The sequence below is a fragment of the Nicotiana tabacum genome, chromosome 22 (assembly GCF_000715075.1).
Source record: "Nicotiana tabacum cultivar K326 chromosome 22, ASM71507v2, whole genome shotgun sequence".
Taxonomy (NCBI): Eukaryota; Viridiplantae; Streptophyta; class Magnoliopsida; order Solanales; family Solanaceae; genus Nicotiana; species Nicotiana tabacum.
Window position 1 is genome coordinate 67,265,300 of NC_134101.1, and position 16,855 is coordinate 67,282,154.

Below are 16,855 nucleotides of genomic sequence, written 5' to 3' on the forward strand. Positions count from 1 at the left end.
TATTGAACTAATAATTAGTTTTAATGATCGGAAGAAGATTTGGTTGCTATAAGTACACTTACAATGACCGAATTTATGTCCCTTCGTTAAGAAATGGTCGTTAAAAATTAAATTTCTTGTAGTGTAGGGAATGTGTATGGTTGAGATCAATAATTTATTTTATTCGAGAAAAATATAGTTTAGAATGTGAGAAAAGACCCACAATTTTATACGAAGACAATGCTGCATGCATAGCTCAATTGAAGGGAGAAATTTATAAAATGAGATAGAACGAAGCACATTTCACCAAAATTATTCTACACACACGATCTTCAGAAAAATGGTGACATTGATGTGCAACAAATCCGTTCAAGTAACAATCCGACAGATTTATTCACTAAATCTTTACCAACTTTAACTTTTGAGAAAATGGTATACAAGATTGTAATGCGGAGACTTAAATATTTAAAACAAGATTTTCATCAGGGGGAGTAAAATACGCGATGTACTCTTTTTTCCTTACTAAAGTTTTTTCCCACGGGATTTTCCTTATAAGGTTTTTAATGAGGCAACTAGCAATGCGTATTACTAAATATGTGTACTCTTTTTTCTTTACTAGGATTTTTTCCCACGGAATTTTTTTCTAGTAAGGTTTTAATGAAGCACATTATCTTTTAATGAATATCCAAGGGGAGTGTTATAAATATATTATATTATGCATATTCATTTAGTACTCCATTGTAAATAAGCTTCATGAAGAAGCTTATCCATATGAGGCTCCGCCGTAAATATGTTTATCTATTTAGTACTCCATTGAAAATAAGTCTCCTGAAGAAACTTATCCTTTCGGTACTCTGTTATGGATAAATATTACTCATGGTAGAAGATTATCTATATCTGGCACAACAGCTTACAAGCAGCTTACACAGCAGCTTCTTTTCTTTTATAAATAAAGGAGAATTCAACTTATTATATACATAAATTTGAAGTTTGAATAATATATCAGTTTCTCTCTATGTCTTCTCTATACGTGTCTTTACTTTACTGTCTTTATTTATTTGATAACAATCTCATATTTGATGGTCTTTATTTCTATTACTTCCTTTACAACCGTTGAATGCCATGCGACGAATCCTCGCACTATTGCTAGTGCTTGAAAACAGAGATGCGTTTCTTTCCGTATAAAAAGATATGTGAAGCATCTTGTTCTCTCCACCATCAGAATTTTAAATAGCCTAATTAAAAAGGAATAGGAGGTAGACTAAATTGGAGAAGTGTGGCCTGTGCTTTATAAAGCAGAAGTAGATTGATGATCTATGACTACTACTGCATTGGATGGTTGGAAATAAAAGTACAAAAAGGCACTTTCTATTTTTCATTACAGAGACAATAGGAAGAGAAAACAATATTAACAAAATGAATTACGTTTTACAAGAGTTTAGTGATCAACAAGTTTTCTGGATCATCTAAATGGTCTCCGTCTCCAAGGAGTTGCCTAGTGACTGAACAGTTGGAGTAATAACTCTGGGAGCTGAATCTTTGTATACGATTAAAATCGGGCCTACCCGATTTTACTACTTGACCGAGACCGGGAGTTTGCATCGAAGGATGGCCTCGTAACGGAATAGGCCATATTACGAGGATAGGGTACCGAGTTCAGAATTGAGTTACCTGTAAAGATCGAGGCTAGTAGCGATCGAAGCCAAACAAAACAGACATCGAGCAAGATCGAAGATAACACAATAACAGAAAGGCAAGATATCCGTGACTGGTCGAGGATCACGACGTAAATCTCGGTGACTGGTCGAGGATCATAGCGTAAATCTCAGAACGGATCAAATCAGAAACGGTTAATTAGCTAATCATGGGGTCTCCTTCTGTAATTAGAGTTATACCATAAGTAGAACTCCTCTACTATATAAAAGGGAGTATTAACTATTTGTAAGGCACATTTCTCACGTAAAAAAGCAATACAATTTTCTTTCCTGTTGATACGATTGTTCATCAATTTTGCTTTATTTTCAACTATTTTGGTATCTGTCAGTTCGGGGCACCCTAGAGGATTGAATTCTGTTTCAATACTGGTTCGCTTTATTTTATAGTTTATTTCTGTTATTAATCTTCATATTTGTCTATCGGTATTAAGTGAAATTGCGTATCCTTAGAACCTCCTTATAAATTTAATTGTTATCTAATTTTAAAGGTAAATAATTTTTCAATTTTACTACTTGACCGGGACCAGGAGTTTGCATCGAAGGATGGCCTCGTAACGGAATAGGCCATATTACGAGGATAAGGTACCGAGTTCAGAACCGAGTTACATGTCAAGATCGAGGCTAGTAGCGATCGAAGCCAAACAAGACAGACATCGAGCAAGATCGAAGATAGCACAATAACAGAAAGGCGAGATATCCGTGACTGGTTGAGGATCACAACGTACATCTCGGTAACTGGTTGAGGATCATGGCGTAAATCTCGGAACGGATTAAATCAAAAAGGTTAATTAGCTATTAATGGGATCTCCTTCTCTAATTAGAGTTATACCATAAGTAGAACTCCTCTACTATATAAAAGGGAGTATTAACCATTTGTAAGACACAGTTCTCATGTAATAAAACAATACAATTTTCTTTCATGTTGATACAATTGTTCATCAATTTTGTTTTATTTTCAAATATTTTGGTATCAGTCAGTTCGAGGGCACCTTAGAGGGTCGAATTCCATTTCAATACTGGTTCGCTTTATTTTATAGTTAATTTCTGTTATTAATCTTTATATTTGTCTATCGGTATTAAGTGAAATTGCGTATCCTTAGAACCTCCTTATAAATTTAATTGTTATCCAATTTTAAGGGTAAACAGTTTGGTTCCCGCCGTGGGGCTAAGGATAATAGTGATTACTTAATACTAATTTCAATAACACACACTGCTTTACACTTGTTCTCGTAAGAATCTTTATTTTCAGGATAATCATGTCGAACTCACAAGCAACACCCACACATGGTAACAACAACCTTGTATTTCACAGGGAAAATGACAACATAGCCGCCCCATGAATCGAGGTGCCTCAGGCCAACCTCGAGGGAGCACAAATTGCAAATCCCGTTGATGTCAGTTCACATATCGCCCTAAATACAAATTTGGGCGTTGAGCCCGAAGGTAGTATACACAGGGAAGTTAGATCAGGTGGTTGAGGTACGCAGGGTGGAGAAGATAATGGAGTTAGCCTTCAATTGACATTCGAAATGTTACAGGCTCAAACAGGCCGCTATAGCACAACTACAAAATCAACATCGAACACCGAGTAGGATCAAACCAGAAGTCGTTCAAAGGACCGAGCCTGTGTTGGAAAGGTCGAATGCCAACGAATCGGGGACTGGCCCTCCATTATGAAAATGTTCGAGGAGCTCACTAAACGGATTAAATCGGGAGAAAAAAAAATCGAGGCAAATGACAAGAAAGTAGAGACATACAACTCCCGGGTTGACAAAATACCGGGGCCGCCGCCAATTCTAAAAGGTATGGATTCGAATAAATTTGTACAAAAGCCTTTCCCTCCAAGTGCGGCACCGAAACCCATTCCGAAGAAATTCCGAATGCCATAAATTCCTAAGTATAATGGGACCACCGACCCTAATGAACATGTCACTTCTTATACATGCGCAATAAAAGGGAAATGACTTAGAAGATGATGAGATTAAATCCGTTCTACTGAAGAAATTTGGAGAAACCTTGTCGAAAGGAGCAATGATATAGTACCACAATTTGCTGCCTAATTCCATCGATTCCTTCGCCATGCTTGCAGACTCCTTCATAAAGGCACATGCTGAAGCAATAAAAGTTGTGACTAGAAAATCGGACCTCTTCAATGTAAAACAGAAAGACAACGAAATGTTGAGGGAATTCTTATCTCAGTTTCAGATGGAATGCATGGATCTACCACCGGTCACAGACGATTGGGCTGTTCAGGCCTTTACTCAAGGTTTGAACGAACGAAGTTCGGTGGCATCACAATAGCTAGAGCAGAATTTAATTGAATATCCAGCAGTAACCTGGTCCGATATACATAATCGGTACCAGTTGAAGATCAGGGTCAAGGATGATCAATTGGGGACCCCTTCCGATTCCGCTTATCCAAACAGGCCCATCGGCAAAACTCAAAGGGATATCGACAGAGAACCCCGGCCCAGGACGCAATCCCATCTGAAATGATCGAAGACCGAGTTCTCGAGGGCTCATGAGAATACAACTTCAGCATCGACACATCAAATATTGTGTCAGCCATTGGGAGAATCAAAGATACTAGATGGCCCAGACCCCTACAAACCGATCTATCCCAAAGGAACCCCAATCAAACATGCAAATACCATGGTACACATGGTCATAAAATCGGAGACTGCAGACAACTAAGAGAGGATGTGGCCCGTTTATTCAACGAGGGTCACCTTCGAGAATTCTTGAGCGACCGAGCTAAAAACCATTTCAGAGATAGAGAAGCAAATAGGAAAAAAGAGCAGTAAGAACCACAATACGTGATTCACATGATCGTTGGTGGGGTCGATATTCCACAAGGGCCCGTGTTCAAACACACTAAAGTATCAATCACCAGAGAAAAATGATCTCGAGACTATGTTCTAGAAGGCGCCTTATCATTCAATGATGAGGAAGCAGAAGGGATTTCACAACCCCACAATGATGCTTTGGTAGTCTCTATCCTTATGAATAAAATTCAGGTTAAACGTGTTTTAATTGATCTAGGAAGTTCGGCCAATATTATTCGATCGAGGGTCGTGGAGCAGCTCGGCCTACAAGATCAGATCCTACCCGCAGCTCGGATTCTCAATGGATTTAACATGGCAAGCGAAACAACTAAAGGTGAAATCATCCTACCAGTAAATGTAGCCGGAATTATTCAAGAAACAAAGTTCCATGTGATTGAAGGCGATATGAGATACAACGTACTGCTCAGAAGACCCTCGATTCACAATATGAGGGTGGTCCCCTCAACCCTTCACAAAATACTGAAGTTCCCAACACTATATGGAGTAACAACGGTGTATGGGGAACAACATGTTGCCAAAGAGATGTTCGCCGTCGACGAAGTGATACCGGTATCGGCACTTTCGTCAACAAAAGGATCGGAGTCCAAAGGAAAACAAGAAGCTAAATAGCAACCACAACTGCCAGCCTTGACTCAATCGGAGAAGCAAGGAATGGACAAGGACGATGACTATTGGATCCCTCGATCCTTCATAATTCCCGAGGATTCCGATGCCACCAAATCGACGGTCGAGGAACTGGAGCAAGTCATACTAATCGAGCATCTACCCGATCGAAAGGTATACCTAGGAACGGGGTTAACCCTCGAGCTCAGGGAAAAGCTCATTAAGTTTCTTATCAATAATATGGATTGTTTTGCTTTGTCCTATATAGATATGACAGGGATCCCGCCAGAAATCGCTACAAATCGACTGAGCTTGGACCCGAAGTTCCGCCTAGTAAAACAAAAGAGAAGACCTCAGTCCGAGGTAAAACATGCATTCATCAAGGACGAGGTAACCAAACTTCTCAAAATAGGATCCATTCGGGAGGTAAAATATCCCGAATGGTTAGCAAACATAGTCGTAGTCCCTAAAAGGGGAAATAAACTTAGAATGTGCATAGACTATAATGATTTAAGCAAAACATGTCCTAAAGACTCTTTTCCTCTACCGAATATCGATTGCATGATCGATTCCAAGGCCAACCATGAGATCCTTAATTTTCTCGATGCCTACTCCGGGTACAATCAAATACAAATGAACCCGGAGAATCAGTAAAAAACTTCGTTCATTATTAAGTACGACACCTATTGTTATAATGTAATGTCGTTTGGACTAAAACATGTTGGTGCCACTTATCATCGCTTAGTAAATCTAATGTTCGAACAACAAATAGGTAAGTCAATGGAAGTTTATATTGACGATATGCTAGTTAAGTCCCTGCGAGCAGAGGACCATTTGACACATTTGCAGGAGACCTTCGATATACTAAGAAAATATAACATGAAACTCAACCCGGAGAAATGTGCATTCGGGGTCGGCTCAGGCAAGTTCCTCAGCTTTATCGTATCAAATCGGGGTATCGAAATCAACCCCGATAAGATTAAGGCGATCGAAGACATCACAGTCGTGGATAATGTTAAGGCCGTACAAAGATTAACAGGGCGCATAGCCGCCCTAGGCCGATTCATCTCAAAGTCTTCAGATAGAAGTCACAAGTTCTTCTTGCTGCTCAAAAAGAAGAACAATTTTGCATGGATCCCGGAATGCCAACAAGCATTGGAAGAATTAAAGCGGTACCTCTCGTGCCCTCCACTGCTTCATACTCTTAAATCAGACGAGCAACTCTACGTGTACTTAGCAGTCTCGGAAATCGCGGTAAGTGGAGTCCTAGTTCGAGAAGAGAAAGGTACGCAATTTCATGTTTACTATGTTAGTCAAACTTTAGACGAGGCCGATACCCGATACCCATACTTAGAAAAATTAGCGCTGGCCCTAATAAGCGCCTCTAGGAAATTAAAACCATATTTTCAGTGTCACCCGATCTGTGTGGTTACTACTTATCCCCTTCGCAATATTTTGCATAAACTCGAACTTTCAGGCCGACGGACCAAATGGAAGTCTCAAATATTAGCGGACTTCGTAGCCGACTTTACATTAGCCCTCGTACCCAAGGTCGAAAAGGAACTATTATTAAAATCGGGTACATCATCGGGGGTGTGGACCCTCTTCATTGACGGTGCTTCGAACGTGAAGGGGTCCGGGCTAGGCATCGTTTTGAAGCCGCCCACGGGTAATACAATTAGGCAAGCTATCAAAACTTCCAAGTTAACTAACAATGAGGCCGAGTATGAGGCCATGATTGTAGGTCTCGAGCTAGCTAAAGGTTTGGGAGCAGAAGTCATCGAGGCAAAATGTGACTCCCTGCTCGTAGTAAACCAAGTCAACAGAACTTTCGAGGTCCGAGAAGATTGAATGTAGAGGTACTTGAACAAATTACATGTGACTCTACATCGATTTATTGAATGGACCTTACAACATGTGTCTCGAGAACAAAACAGCGAGGCCGATGCCCTTGCAAATTTGGGATCATCAGTCGAAGATGGCGAGATTAGCTCGGGGACTGTCGTACAACTTTCAATATCAGTAATCGAAGAAGGCCACTCTAAAATCAACTCCACAAGTTTGACTTGGGATTGGAGGAACAAATATATCGAGTAAGCTTGCATTTACTAAAATAAATGCAAGTTGACTTGGGCCGATATGGAGAAGGATACAAAATAGTTTGTTCGAAAGTGCGACAAATATCAAAGATCTGCGCCGATGATTCACCAGCCCAGAGAGCAACTCCACCCAGTCTTATCCCCATGGTCATTCATGAAGTGGGGAATGGATATCGTCGGCCCTCTACCATCGGCCCCAAGTAAAGCTAATTTATTTTATTTATGAGTGACTATTTCTCTAAGTGGGTTGAAGTGCAGGCTTTCGAGAAAATTAGTGGGAAAAAAGTCATAGATTTCATCTGGGACCACATTATATGCTGATTCGGGATGTATGCCGAGATCGTATGCGACAATGGAAAGCAATTCGTCGGCGGCAAAGTGACAAAATTTCTCTAAGATCACAAAATAAAGAGGATCATGTTGACTCCATATCATCCTAGTTGGAACGGACATGCCGAATCGACAAACAAAACCATCATTCAAAATCTAAATAAAAAATTGAACGGCGCCAAAGGAAAATGGAGAGAAATATTGCCCGAAGTCCTTTGGGCGTATCGAACGTTGTCAAAATCCAGTACGGGGGAAACACCATTTTCTTTAATATACAATGCCGAAGCTCTGATCCCGGTTGAAATCGAGGAACCCAGCGTCAGGTTTCGATATGCAATGGAAGAGTCAAATCACGAGGCTATGAATATAAGCATCGAATTGCTAGATGAAACACGGGAGGCCGCCCTCGTTTGAATGGCCGCACAGAAACAACAGATCGAAGGGTACTACAATCGAAGAGCCAATCTTCGACACTTCAAAATCGGGGACTTGGTTCTGAGGAAGGCCACCTTCAATACTCGAGACCCAAACAAAGGAAAATTTGGTCCAAACTGGCAGGGACCATACCAGGTCCTCGATATCATCGGAAAAGGATCCTACAAACTTGGCATGGCAAACGGTGAACAATTACCAAACAATTGGAATATATCACTCCTCAAACGATATTACTGCTAAGGTACGACCTTCTCCATTTTTTTTTATCTTTTATACTAACCATTTGCAGGTGTTTAATCGAAGACATCAAAGGATTCTTCAAACGCATTCCTTAGGTCTGAAAGCACGCGTTGCACTCTTTTTCCCTTAGACTGGTTTTTATCCCAAATGGATTTTTCTGGCGAGGTTTTTAACGAGGCAACCATTGTTCGTGATAACTTAGAGCAATTCAACATTATCTGAGGCTCCTTTACAATCAACCTCGAATACTGGAGGGCATCAGCCTCGGATAGTTACAAGGAAAATACTTCGTGTCGACAGGGTCTCGATAGGTAAATTTTGTAGAGGACCAAACGGTCATATGAACTGTGTCTATATAGATTACTCGAGCCCTAATGGCAAAACATGTACGCATGTATAATCTATTGGAAGAAGTATTTTTTCTTACCAGATGCTCCATGTTTTAGAAAAATTTATACTTTACAATTTCATACTTATGATCTATGGTGGAAACTAGCTTAAGTGCCGATCACAACTGAAGTTCAAATAATTTACCCGATACCCGGGGACTGCCGTCCAAAAAATTAACACGATCAAATTATTAAACCTCGAGATCGTAAAACCTTAAAAAGGCGATCCTCGACTTTATAAACCACGGCCACCCCACTCGGGGACTGATTCTTCGAACAAGTTCGAAGTATAACAGGGGAACAAGCCCAAAAGGTGAATCCCAAGTTAAAGGCTATAACCAAATCAACACGGTTCGGAGACGTCCGATTTTCGTCATTAATCATGCCTTAAAATAATTTCACAAACCGATTAAAAAAGGCTACCCTCGGCTAAATTTCTAAGGGTTTCGATAATATCGACCCTCGAAAACCCTAATGGATACAAAGGCATTCGAACTCTCAAACAAATTCTTTATTTTATGCTAAGTCATTATGAAATAAAGGGTCTCGATAATATCGACCCTTGAAAATCCTAATGGGTAAGGAACAGTTCGAACTCTCGAGCAAATCCTTTATTTCTTGTTAAGGCACAACATAATTTATATGATTAAACGATAAACTTTTCAAGCCGAAAAGGGTGAGAAAGCCATTCTTTTTTCTATGACTGTATCGGCCTAATTCAAGAGCCTAAAAGGCCAGTTTATTTTGAGTTCGAAGAAATCATCCTCACTCAATTAAAACCTAAGGGTCACCCAACTCCGAGTTCGAGCAAGTACTGACTCGATTATAAAAACTACACTAGTTCAGTTTCGATCAAATTGCCTAAGCCTTGAACTTATGAACAAAACTTTCATAAGGCATAAATAAAATAAAACTTTCACAATGCATAAATGAAATAAAGACAAGTCGGAAAGGAAAAAGATCTTTATATATATGAGAATATTTACAAGGTCCGATCATGATCCTATACAAAAGATCAAAGAGTGAAAAATCCTAAGGTTCCTGATCTCCTCCGGGGGCAGCTTCTTCTCTATCGAGGTCCTCCCCATTCTCAGACCCGCTCTTGCTGCCATCATCATCATCATCGGAAGTGGCCAGTGCTCCAGCTTTGGCTTCATGCTCTCTATCCTTTACTATCTCGTTGGTAAGATCGAAACCTCGAGCGTGGATATCCTCGAGGGTTTCCCTCCGAGATTGGCATTTGGCGAGTTCGGCAATCCAATATGCTCGAGTTTGAGCAGTCTCGGTAGCCTCTCTCTCTTGGGCTTAAGCAGTTGCAGCATCAGCCCGTAGACGGCCACGATAGCCTCAGCCTCGACCTTTGCTTTTTCGACTTCAGTTTTGGCCCTTGTAAGTTCGGAAGCCAACTGAGCCTCGAGCTCCCCTATCTTCTTTGCCTGAGCTGAACTATTCTCCTTCAAGCCTAGGAGCTGACTTTCGGCCGATGACAATTGGGCCCGAACAGTCTCTTTTTTTGCAGCAAGGCCGTCTATACCTTTTTCCACCCCAAGGACTCCGCCTTTATCGTACTGATCTTCTCGTGGAACTTCTCGATCCTCTCAATCTTCTGCTGCAGCTGAGAGACTAAAATATTAGCCACTGTTCCTGAATAGAGCCCGTGGGTTTTTAAAATTCTCATTACCTGCCCGATCAGGTCTGTCCGATCTTGGTAAGCCTTGGCCAACTCGGCTCGAAGATCCTTGATCTCTTCCTCTTTTTGCCAACTAAGAAGTTTGAGGGCATTTCTCTCCCCCGAAATCCCTCAGAAGTCAGCCTCACATCGGCTCAACTCTACCCGAGACTTGGAAAATGCCTCTTGATAAAGAGCTAAAGCCTATATGAAAAAGAGAAAAAGTTAGGAAGAAAATGGAAGAATATGACATTAACAAAGGGAATCGAGACCTACCCGATGTGTCACTCGGGCCGGCATCATCCTCTATACCTGTAAGAAAATCACAGAAGAGGTCATCTGCCTCATGAGCCCCGTCTACCTCGAGGGTCCCCAAAGCTCGGGCTTCCCGAATAGCCCATTCGGAAAAAGCAAGGAGAGTGGACGAGTCTCCGATTACTATTTTCCCAAGTGAGTCACTTGGGGCGTTCTCCTCAGTTCGAAGGGCTTCAGGGCCGGTCCCTTCAGATATACCCACCGTTTGTTCACTTCGGTGGGAGGCATCTTCGATCTCCAACGACTCGAGGACTTTGCCCGGGTCCTTCTCCGATATCCCCTCAGTTCGAGACGGAGCCTCATCAACTGCCATCGATCCAGCTGCCTTTGGGGCATCGATGATTTTCTTCACTCGGGCCACTAGTACGTAGACGTCATTTTCTTCTTCTTCATCATCATCCCTTAGACATCGAACAGATTCTTCGGTCAGAGGGATGATGTTCTTCATCGGCTTATGAGTCGTCCTTTTCTTAAGTTCTGGATCCTCGGAGGTCGAGGCCCTTTTTCTCTTGTTGTCCTTTGCCGGATTCGGAACCAGGGCCGAAGTCTTTTCCTCGCCAGACGAGAGTCTCATGACCGCATCTTTGCCAGGCCTACACACAAGAAAATTGGTTAAGTATAATAAAGACATTTTGATCAAATCATCAGATATATGAAAATGAGGCTTACCATGATTTTTGGCCTCCCATCGACCCTTTGATTAATCGCGCCATGAGAACTTGGCGTACGTAGAGGTCGAAGTTAGGTCCCGAGCCCAGTTCTTGAGATTAGGAATTACACAAGGCATCCAAGCAACCGCTACATTATGAAAAGGGATATCGATAAGAAGAAGTAAAAGGGGCAAAACAATAAATAAGGATTAACAGTGGGATTATACTTACGCTTCATATTCCATCTCTCAGGAAATGACATCTCAGCTGAGATTAGGTCGGAAGTCCTCACTCGAACGAACCAGCCCATCCAGCCTCGTTCCTTGTCCTCGTCTATGCTCGAGAACAACACTTTAGTGGCCCGATATTGGAATTTTATTAACCCGCCTCGATAGAGACGGGGGCTGTATAACCTGATGAGGTGGTCGAGGGTGAAAGGCATCCCCTCGACTTTGCTCACAAAGAATCAGAGCAAAATAACAATTCGCCAAAAATAAGGATGGATTTGACCTAGGGTTATTTGATACTGACGACAAAAATCAACGACGATGGGATCGGGACCCCCCAACATGAAAGGGTAAGTATAAACACTTTGAAACCCTTTTATTTGGGTAGTTATGTCTTCTTCGGTGGTCGGGATCACCACCTCTTTATCCAGTCTTTCTTTACCTGCTCGAGGTATTTCTCTATTATTGAGCATAAATATCTTGACACAGGCTCGCATAGACCTGGAACCGATGAAGCCTTATTGGTTTTGAAATCGGAGTTTAACGCACACCCCAGGGAATACACTCCTCAATATGGGGTTCCACCGGCGATTTCGTGCTGGCGTGTTGAGAAGATGAAGCAGCTTCTTTTTGTGGTACCATTTTTTTATGTTTTTGCCATTTTTTCGTATGAGTTTGAAGAAAGAAGGAAGTAGAAGGACTTGGTATTTTTGAGAAGGGGTTAACAACAAAACCTGAGGATTTCACAAAATGGAGAAACGCGAAAGAGGTAAAGGCTTTGGAGAAGAAAGTGAAAGTAAAATTTGAGTCAATGAAGAGAGGGCCTATTTATGGGATTTACAGCGACGGTTCAAAAACACTAGTGGCCGGCCACCAGCTGACGCTCATTAATGTCTCGGGGAACCGTACTGACGGGATGTTTTCGGCCATTTACGAGGATGACGTCATGACAATGATGACATCATGATAGGTCAAGCTAGAGAATCGAAGACTGAATTCGTTCCTTGATGTTATACTCCAAAAATGAGGGGACTATCTGTATACGGTGAAAATCGGGACCATCCGATTTTACTACTTGACCGAGACTGGGAGTTAGCATCGATGGATGGCCTCGTAACGGAATATGCCATATTACAAGGATAGGGTACCGAGTTCAGAACCGAGATACCTGTCAAGATCGAGGCTAGTAGCGATCGAAGCCAAACAAGATAGACATCGAGCAAGATAGAAGATAGCACAATAACAGAAAGGCGAGATATCTGTGACTGGTCGAAGATCACGGCGTAAATCTCGGTGACTGGTCGAGGATCATGGCGTAAATCTCGAAACAGATCAAATCAGAAACGGTTAATTAGCTAATCATGGGATCTCCTTCTGTAATTAGAGTTATACTATAAGTAGAACTCCTCTACTATATAAAGGGGAGTATTAACCATTTGTAAGACACAGTTCTCACGTTAAAAAGCAATACAATTTTCTTTCCTGTTGATACGATTGTTCCTTAATTTTGCTTTATTTTCAACTATTTTGGTATCAGTAAGTTCAAGGGCACCATAGAGGGTTGAATTACGTTTCAATACTGGTTCGCCTTATTTTATAATTCATTTATGTTATTAATTTTCATATTTGTCTATCGGTATTAAGTGAAATTGCGTATCCTTAGAATCTTCTTATAAATTTAATTGTTATCCAATTTTAAGGATAAACCATCTTAAAAGAACAACACTAGACGAATTAGTCCAATTGTTTAAGTTTTGATAAGCGAAATTATCTTGTACTTGTGCCTAGGAAAAATAATTATATACTCAATGAATTAATCGAAATAAATGCAAGTTGATTGCATCGTCTATATACAAAACAATGACATAGACAGCAAATGAATATGTTCTTATCAGTAGTTTTAGCATTATCTGTTTATAAGCAAATGCAAGTTGCATAAAAAAATAATTCTCTTTTGACAATTTTCCAACAACAATAGGCCTCCAGCTGGACATCTAACATATATAATGAATTAATGGAGTTAAAAACTATATTTAGGAGAGCAAAGTCTACGAATCTTGAGATTGACGGCGAAACCCAAAATGGAGATCAATGTCAGCAAAGAAATTTCACCTGATTTTGTGGAGTAATTGTACATAATATATTATCAAGGACCCCACGTTAGGAATGTTAGTAAGATATTATTTGTGCTGATTCTCAATTTTCTTGGCTTCAAAAAGAAATCAAATTCTCATTGCACTCAAGCAAGCTTCATACCTTATTCTCTTTTCCACGGTTTATTCAAAAGATCTAAGTTTTACTTATTAGTTTTAGTATGATTAGGCGAATTCTAACAAGTTCCTCACCCATTTTTATGAGCTATTAAACAACATTAAAAGCACAAACATTACTTTTAGTTAGGGTGTACAAAGAAAATCGATAAATCGCACCAACTCGATTATTCGAGTCAAACAGAGAAAAAACCCGATTGTGATTTGGTGTTAAAAAAAAACTCGACCATAATTGATTTGGTTTGGTTTGGTTTTAACTAAAAAAAGTCAAACCGAAACCAAACCAACCCGACATTACATTTATACAACTTTAAAAAATATTTTATGCATATAAATATTTATTGTAATATAATTTATAAATATTTCGTAAACTTGTTCACAGTTTTATCTTTAAAAGTATTATTTAAAATTTGGACTTAACATTCTTGAATGGTCCAATAAATTTTATAGCCCATAAAAGTAGTTAAGTTAAATAAAATTCAAATCAAATACTAATACTAATAAAGGAAATTCAATTCAACACTAGGAATGATAATAATGTTGGATATCTATTTTTTAATTTTGCATTAATTTATAATAAAAATGTATAACCTAATTTATCTTTTTTTTTATGCTTAGTTGTGTAATTAATAGTATTTATTAGTTGTTAATTTTTATTATGGTGTATTAATTAGTAATATTTTCTTTGTGAGATTTTATTATCTATGTTATTGAATTTTAGTACAATGTTATGACTCATCTCATATTATTATTTTATTTTCTTGAAAAATACATTATATAGTTGTATCCTACTAGTACTAAAATAAATATTTGGAGCACAAATTACATATTTTGTGCTATTGAGACTTTACCGGGAAAAAATCCGAAAAATCAAAAAACCCGAGAATGAAAAATCCGACTTTATTGGTTTGGTTTGGTTTATAAATTTAAAAACCCGACACCATTGAATGGTTTGGTAATTAAAAAATCCGAATCAACCCGACCTATGTACGCCCCTACTTTTAGTTTTAGCAAGTTACATCACTTACGTCTCAATATGAAGCAACTTTGGCATCACTAAATAAATCTTTAACTTTCATGTTGCTCTATTTAAGTTATTTCAATTTAATATAGTTTAGATAAAAATTTAAAAATATGTAATAAAACACTAAAAGTTTTCTATACTTTTTTTTACTAACACAAATCTCTAATAAGACAAAATCTTTGGCCAAAAACGAAATTTTATTTAAATATATCAACATGACAAAAAGAATTTAATCCAAACTCATTTGTATTGCCTATGTAAATTATTTTTCCTTCATTATGTCCTCATTAGATCCGCATGAATTTCATCATCATCTTTTAGCTCACTTTTTAGTAAGCCAATTGAATAAAAAATGAGGGGAATATGGTGGAATGAACAAAAATCTTGAATTCCTAAAAATGGAGTCCTCTATGTTAAGAATCCCTAAAACCATCAAAGTAAACTTCAAGAACGCGAAATCGAATTAGTGGGGCCGATAGGTTTTTGGAACATTGGTTGATTAAATAAATAAAAGTTAGATTAAATAAATATTTTATCATGGATAATATTCTATTAGGAAATACAATTCAAATAACCCCACTATTTGTCGACGTGTCAGGTGTATGATCACACAATCACCAATAGTCTCCTGCCTTCTGCTATAAATCCCCGTCTCTGCTTCACCATTCTAAACACAATTCACAAACTCTTTTTGATAAATTGATTCCTAGTCTTTTTCCAAGAAAAAAAAAACATGTCTTGCTGTGGAGGAAGCTGTGGCTGTGGATCTGGTTGCAAATGCGGCAGTGGCTGTGGAGGGTAAGTTCTGAGTAAATATTTAGTACTAACATATATAACTGATCCTGTTGACAATTTATTTTTCCTTTGACTCCATTTATTTGTTTCTTTGATTTTGATTAAATTGCAGATGTGGGATGTACCCCGACTTGGAGAACACCACCACCTTTACCATCATTGAGGGAGTTGCACCTATGAAGAAGTTAGTCTAATTTTAACTTTCCCTTCTCTATATTTAATTTAATTTCAAAAATATTATCAGGTCAACTAAAACATAACTATAGGTAACTGTCGTGACAAAGGATTAATAACCTCAAAACTAAAGCATATAAACCTACTACAAGAAGTTTGAAATTAAAACACCTTAGTATAAAAATCTTTACACGTGTAGCGGAGTTGGATTCACGATCTAGACTTCATAGGTTAGAACTTTATGTTCTGACCACTAAACTTATTACACTTTCCCAATTATGAGTTCAAAACTTAATATTTTATTGAAATTTAAGTAATTTTTCGAATTATATATATTCATGTTATGGGTTAAAATTACTAGGTTCAGTTATCCATTGAGTCTATGTTGCGATCCGCTTATATGAGTTAAATCTCTCTAAATTATGTTGAATTTAATTAGGGTTAAATGACAGATCTAGTAATCGCATAATGAAAATAAACTTGAAAGAAGAAATAATTTTTGTATAGCAAGAAACTGATAATTTTTTTTCATGAATTGAAGCTACGAGGGATCTGCTGAGAAAGCAACAGAAGGAGGAAATGGCTGCAAGTGCGGAGCAAACTGCAAATGTGACCCTTGCAACTGCTGATGAACATGGTCATTAGCTGGCCCAAAAATATATTATGTGTTTTAAAAGCTTTGTAGTATTAATAAAACTACAACCATGAAACTGACCATCTCCAAATCTTTTTGACAAGGTTTGTTTGATGTTGTTTCATGGTTTTTCTGTTTGGTTTTCTAATATGATATTTGTATGAAAGGAAGCTGATTTGGGCTGTAACACGAACTTATCAATATATAGAATACAAGTTGGCTTCTCCTTTTATTATGTATAAATTATGTCTGCTTATAATCAAATTCATTTTTTTATAAAATAACGAATGTTAAGATGGGAAAGTAAAGCTGCAATTATGAAGGTGAGGTAAACTCACGTCAGTGCCCTATTCTTTCGTGCAAATTATTATAGGCTGAATATTTCATTTGCGTGCAAGAAATTATCAACAAAAACTGGAGGCCTTAAATTTCATATAATTTAGACAATTATCATTACCATT

General features: G+C 38.7%; 1 protein-coding gene across 1 annotated transcript; it reads left to right on the forward strand.

The window, feature by feature from the left end:
* Window positions 1-15,325: 15,325 nt before the first annotated feature.
* Window positions 15,326-16,637, forward strand: LOC107799166 (metallothionein-like protein type 2). The gene is made up of 3 exons (XM_016622252.2): window positions 15,326-15,589; window positions 15,699-15,770; window positions 16,302-16,637. The coding sequence occupies exons 1-3, from the start codon at window positions 15,525-15,527 to the stop codon at window positions 16,387-16,389; spliced, it is 225 nt and encodes a 74-aa protein (XP_016477738.1). The 5' UTR covers window positions 15,326-15,524; the 3' UTR covers window positions 16,390-16,637.
* Window positions 16,638-16,855: the final 218 nt, after the last annotated feature.

Bases quoted from the DNA above. Each gene is read 5' to 3' on its own strand.
- LOC107799166 (XM_016622252.2), top strand. From the start codon at position 15,525: ATGTCTTGCTGTGGAGGAAGCTGTGGCTGTGGATCTGGTTGCAAATGC. The intron at 15,590-15,698 runs GTAAGTTCTGAG...ATTAAATTGCAG, and splicing joins TGCGGCAGTGGCTGTGGAGG to ATGTGGGATGTACCCCGACT. The intron at 15,771-16,301 runs GTTAGTCTAATT...CATGAATTGAAG, and splicing joins GGAGTTGCACCTATGAAGAA to CTACGAGGGATCTGCTGAGA.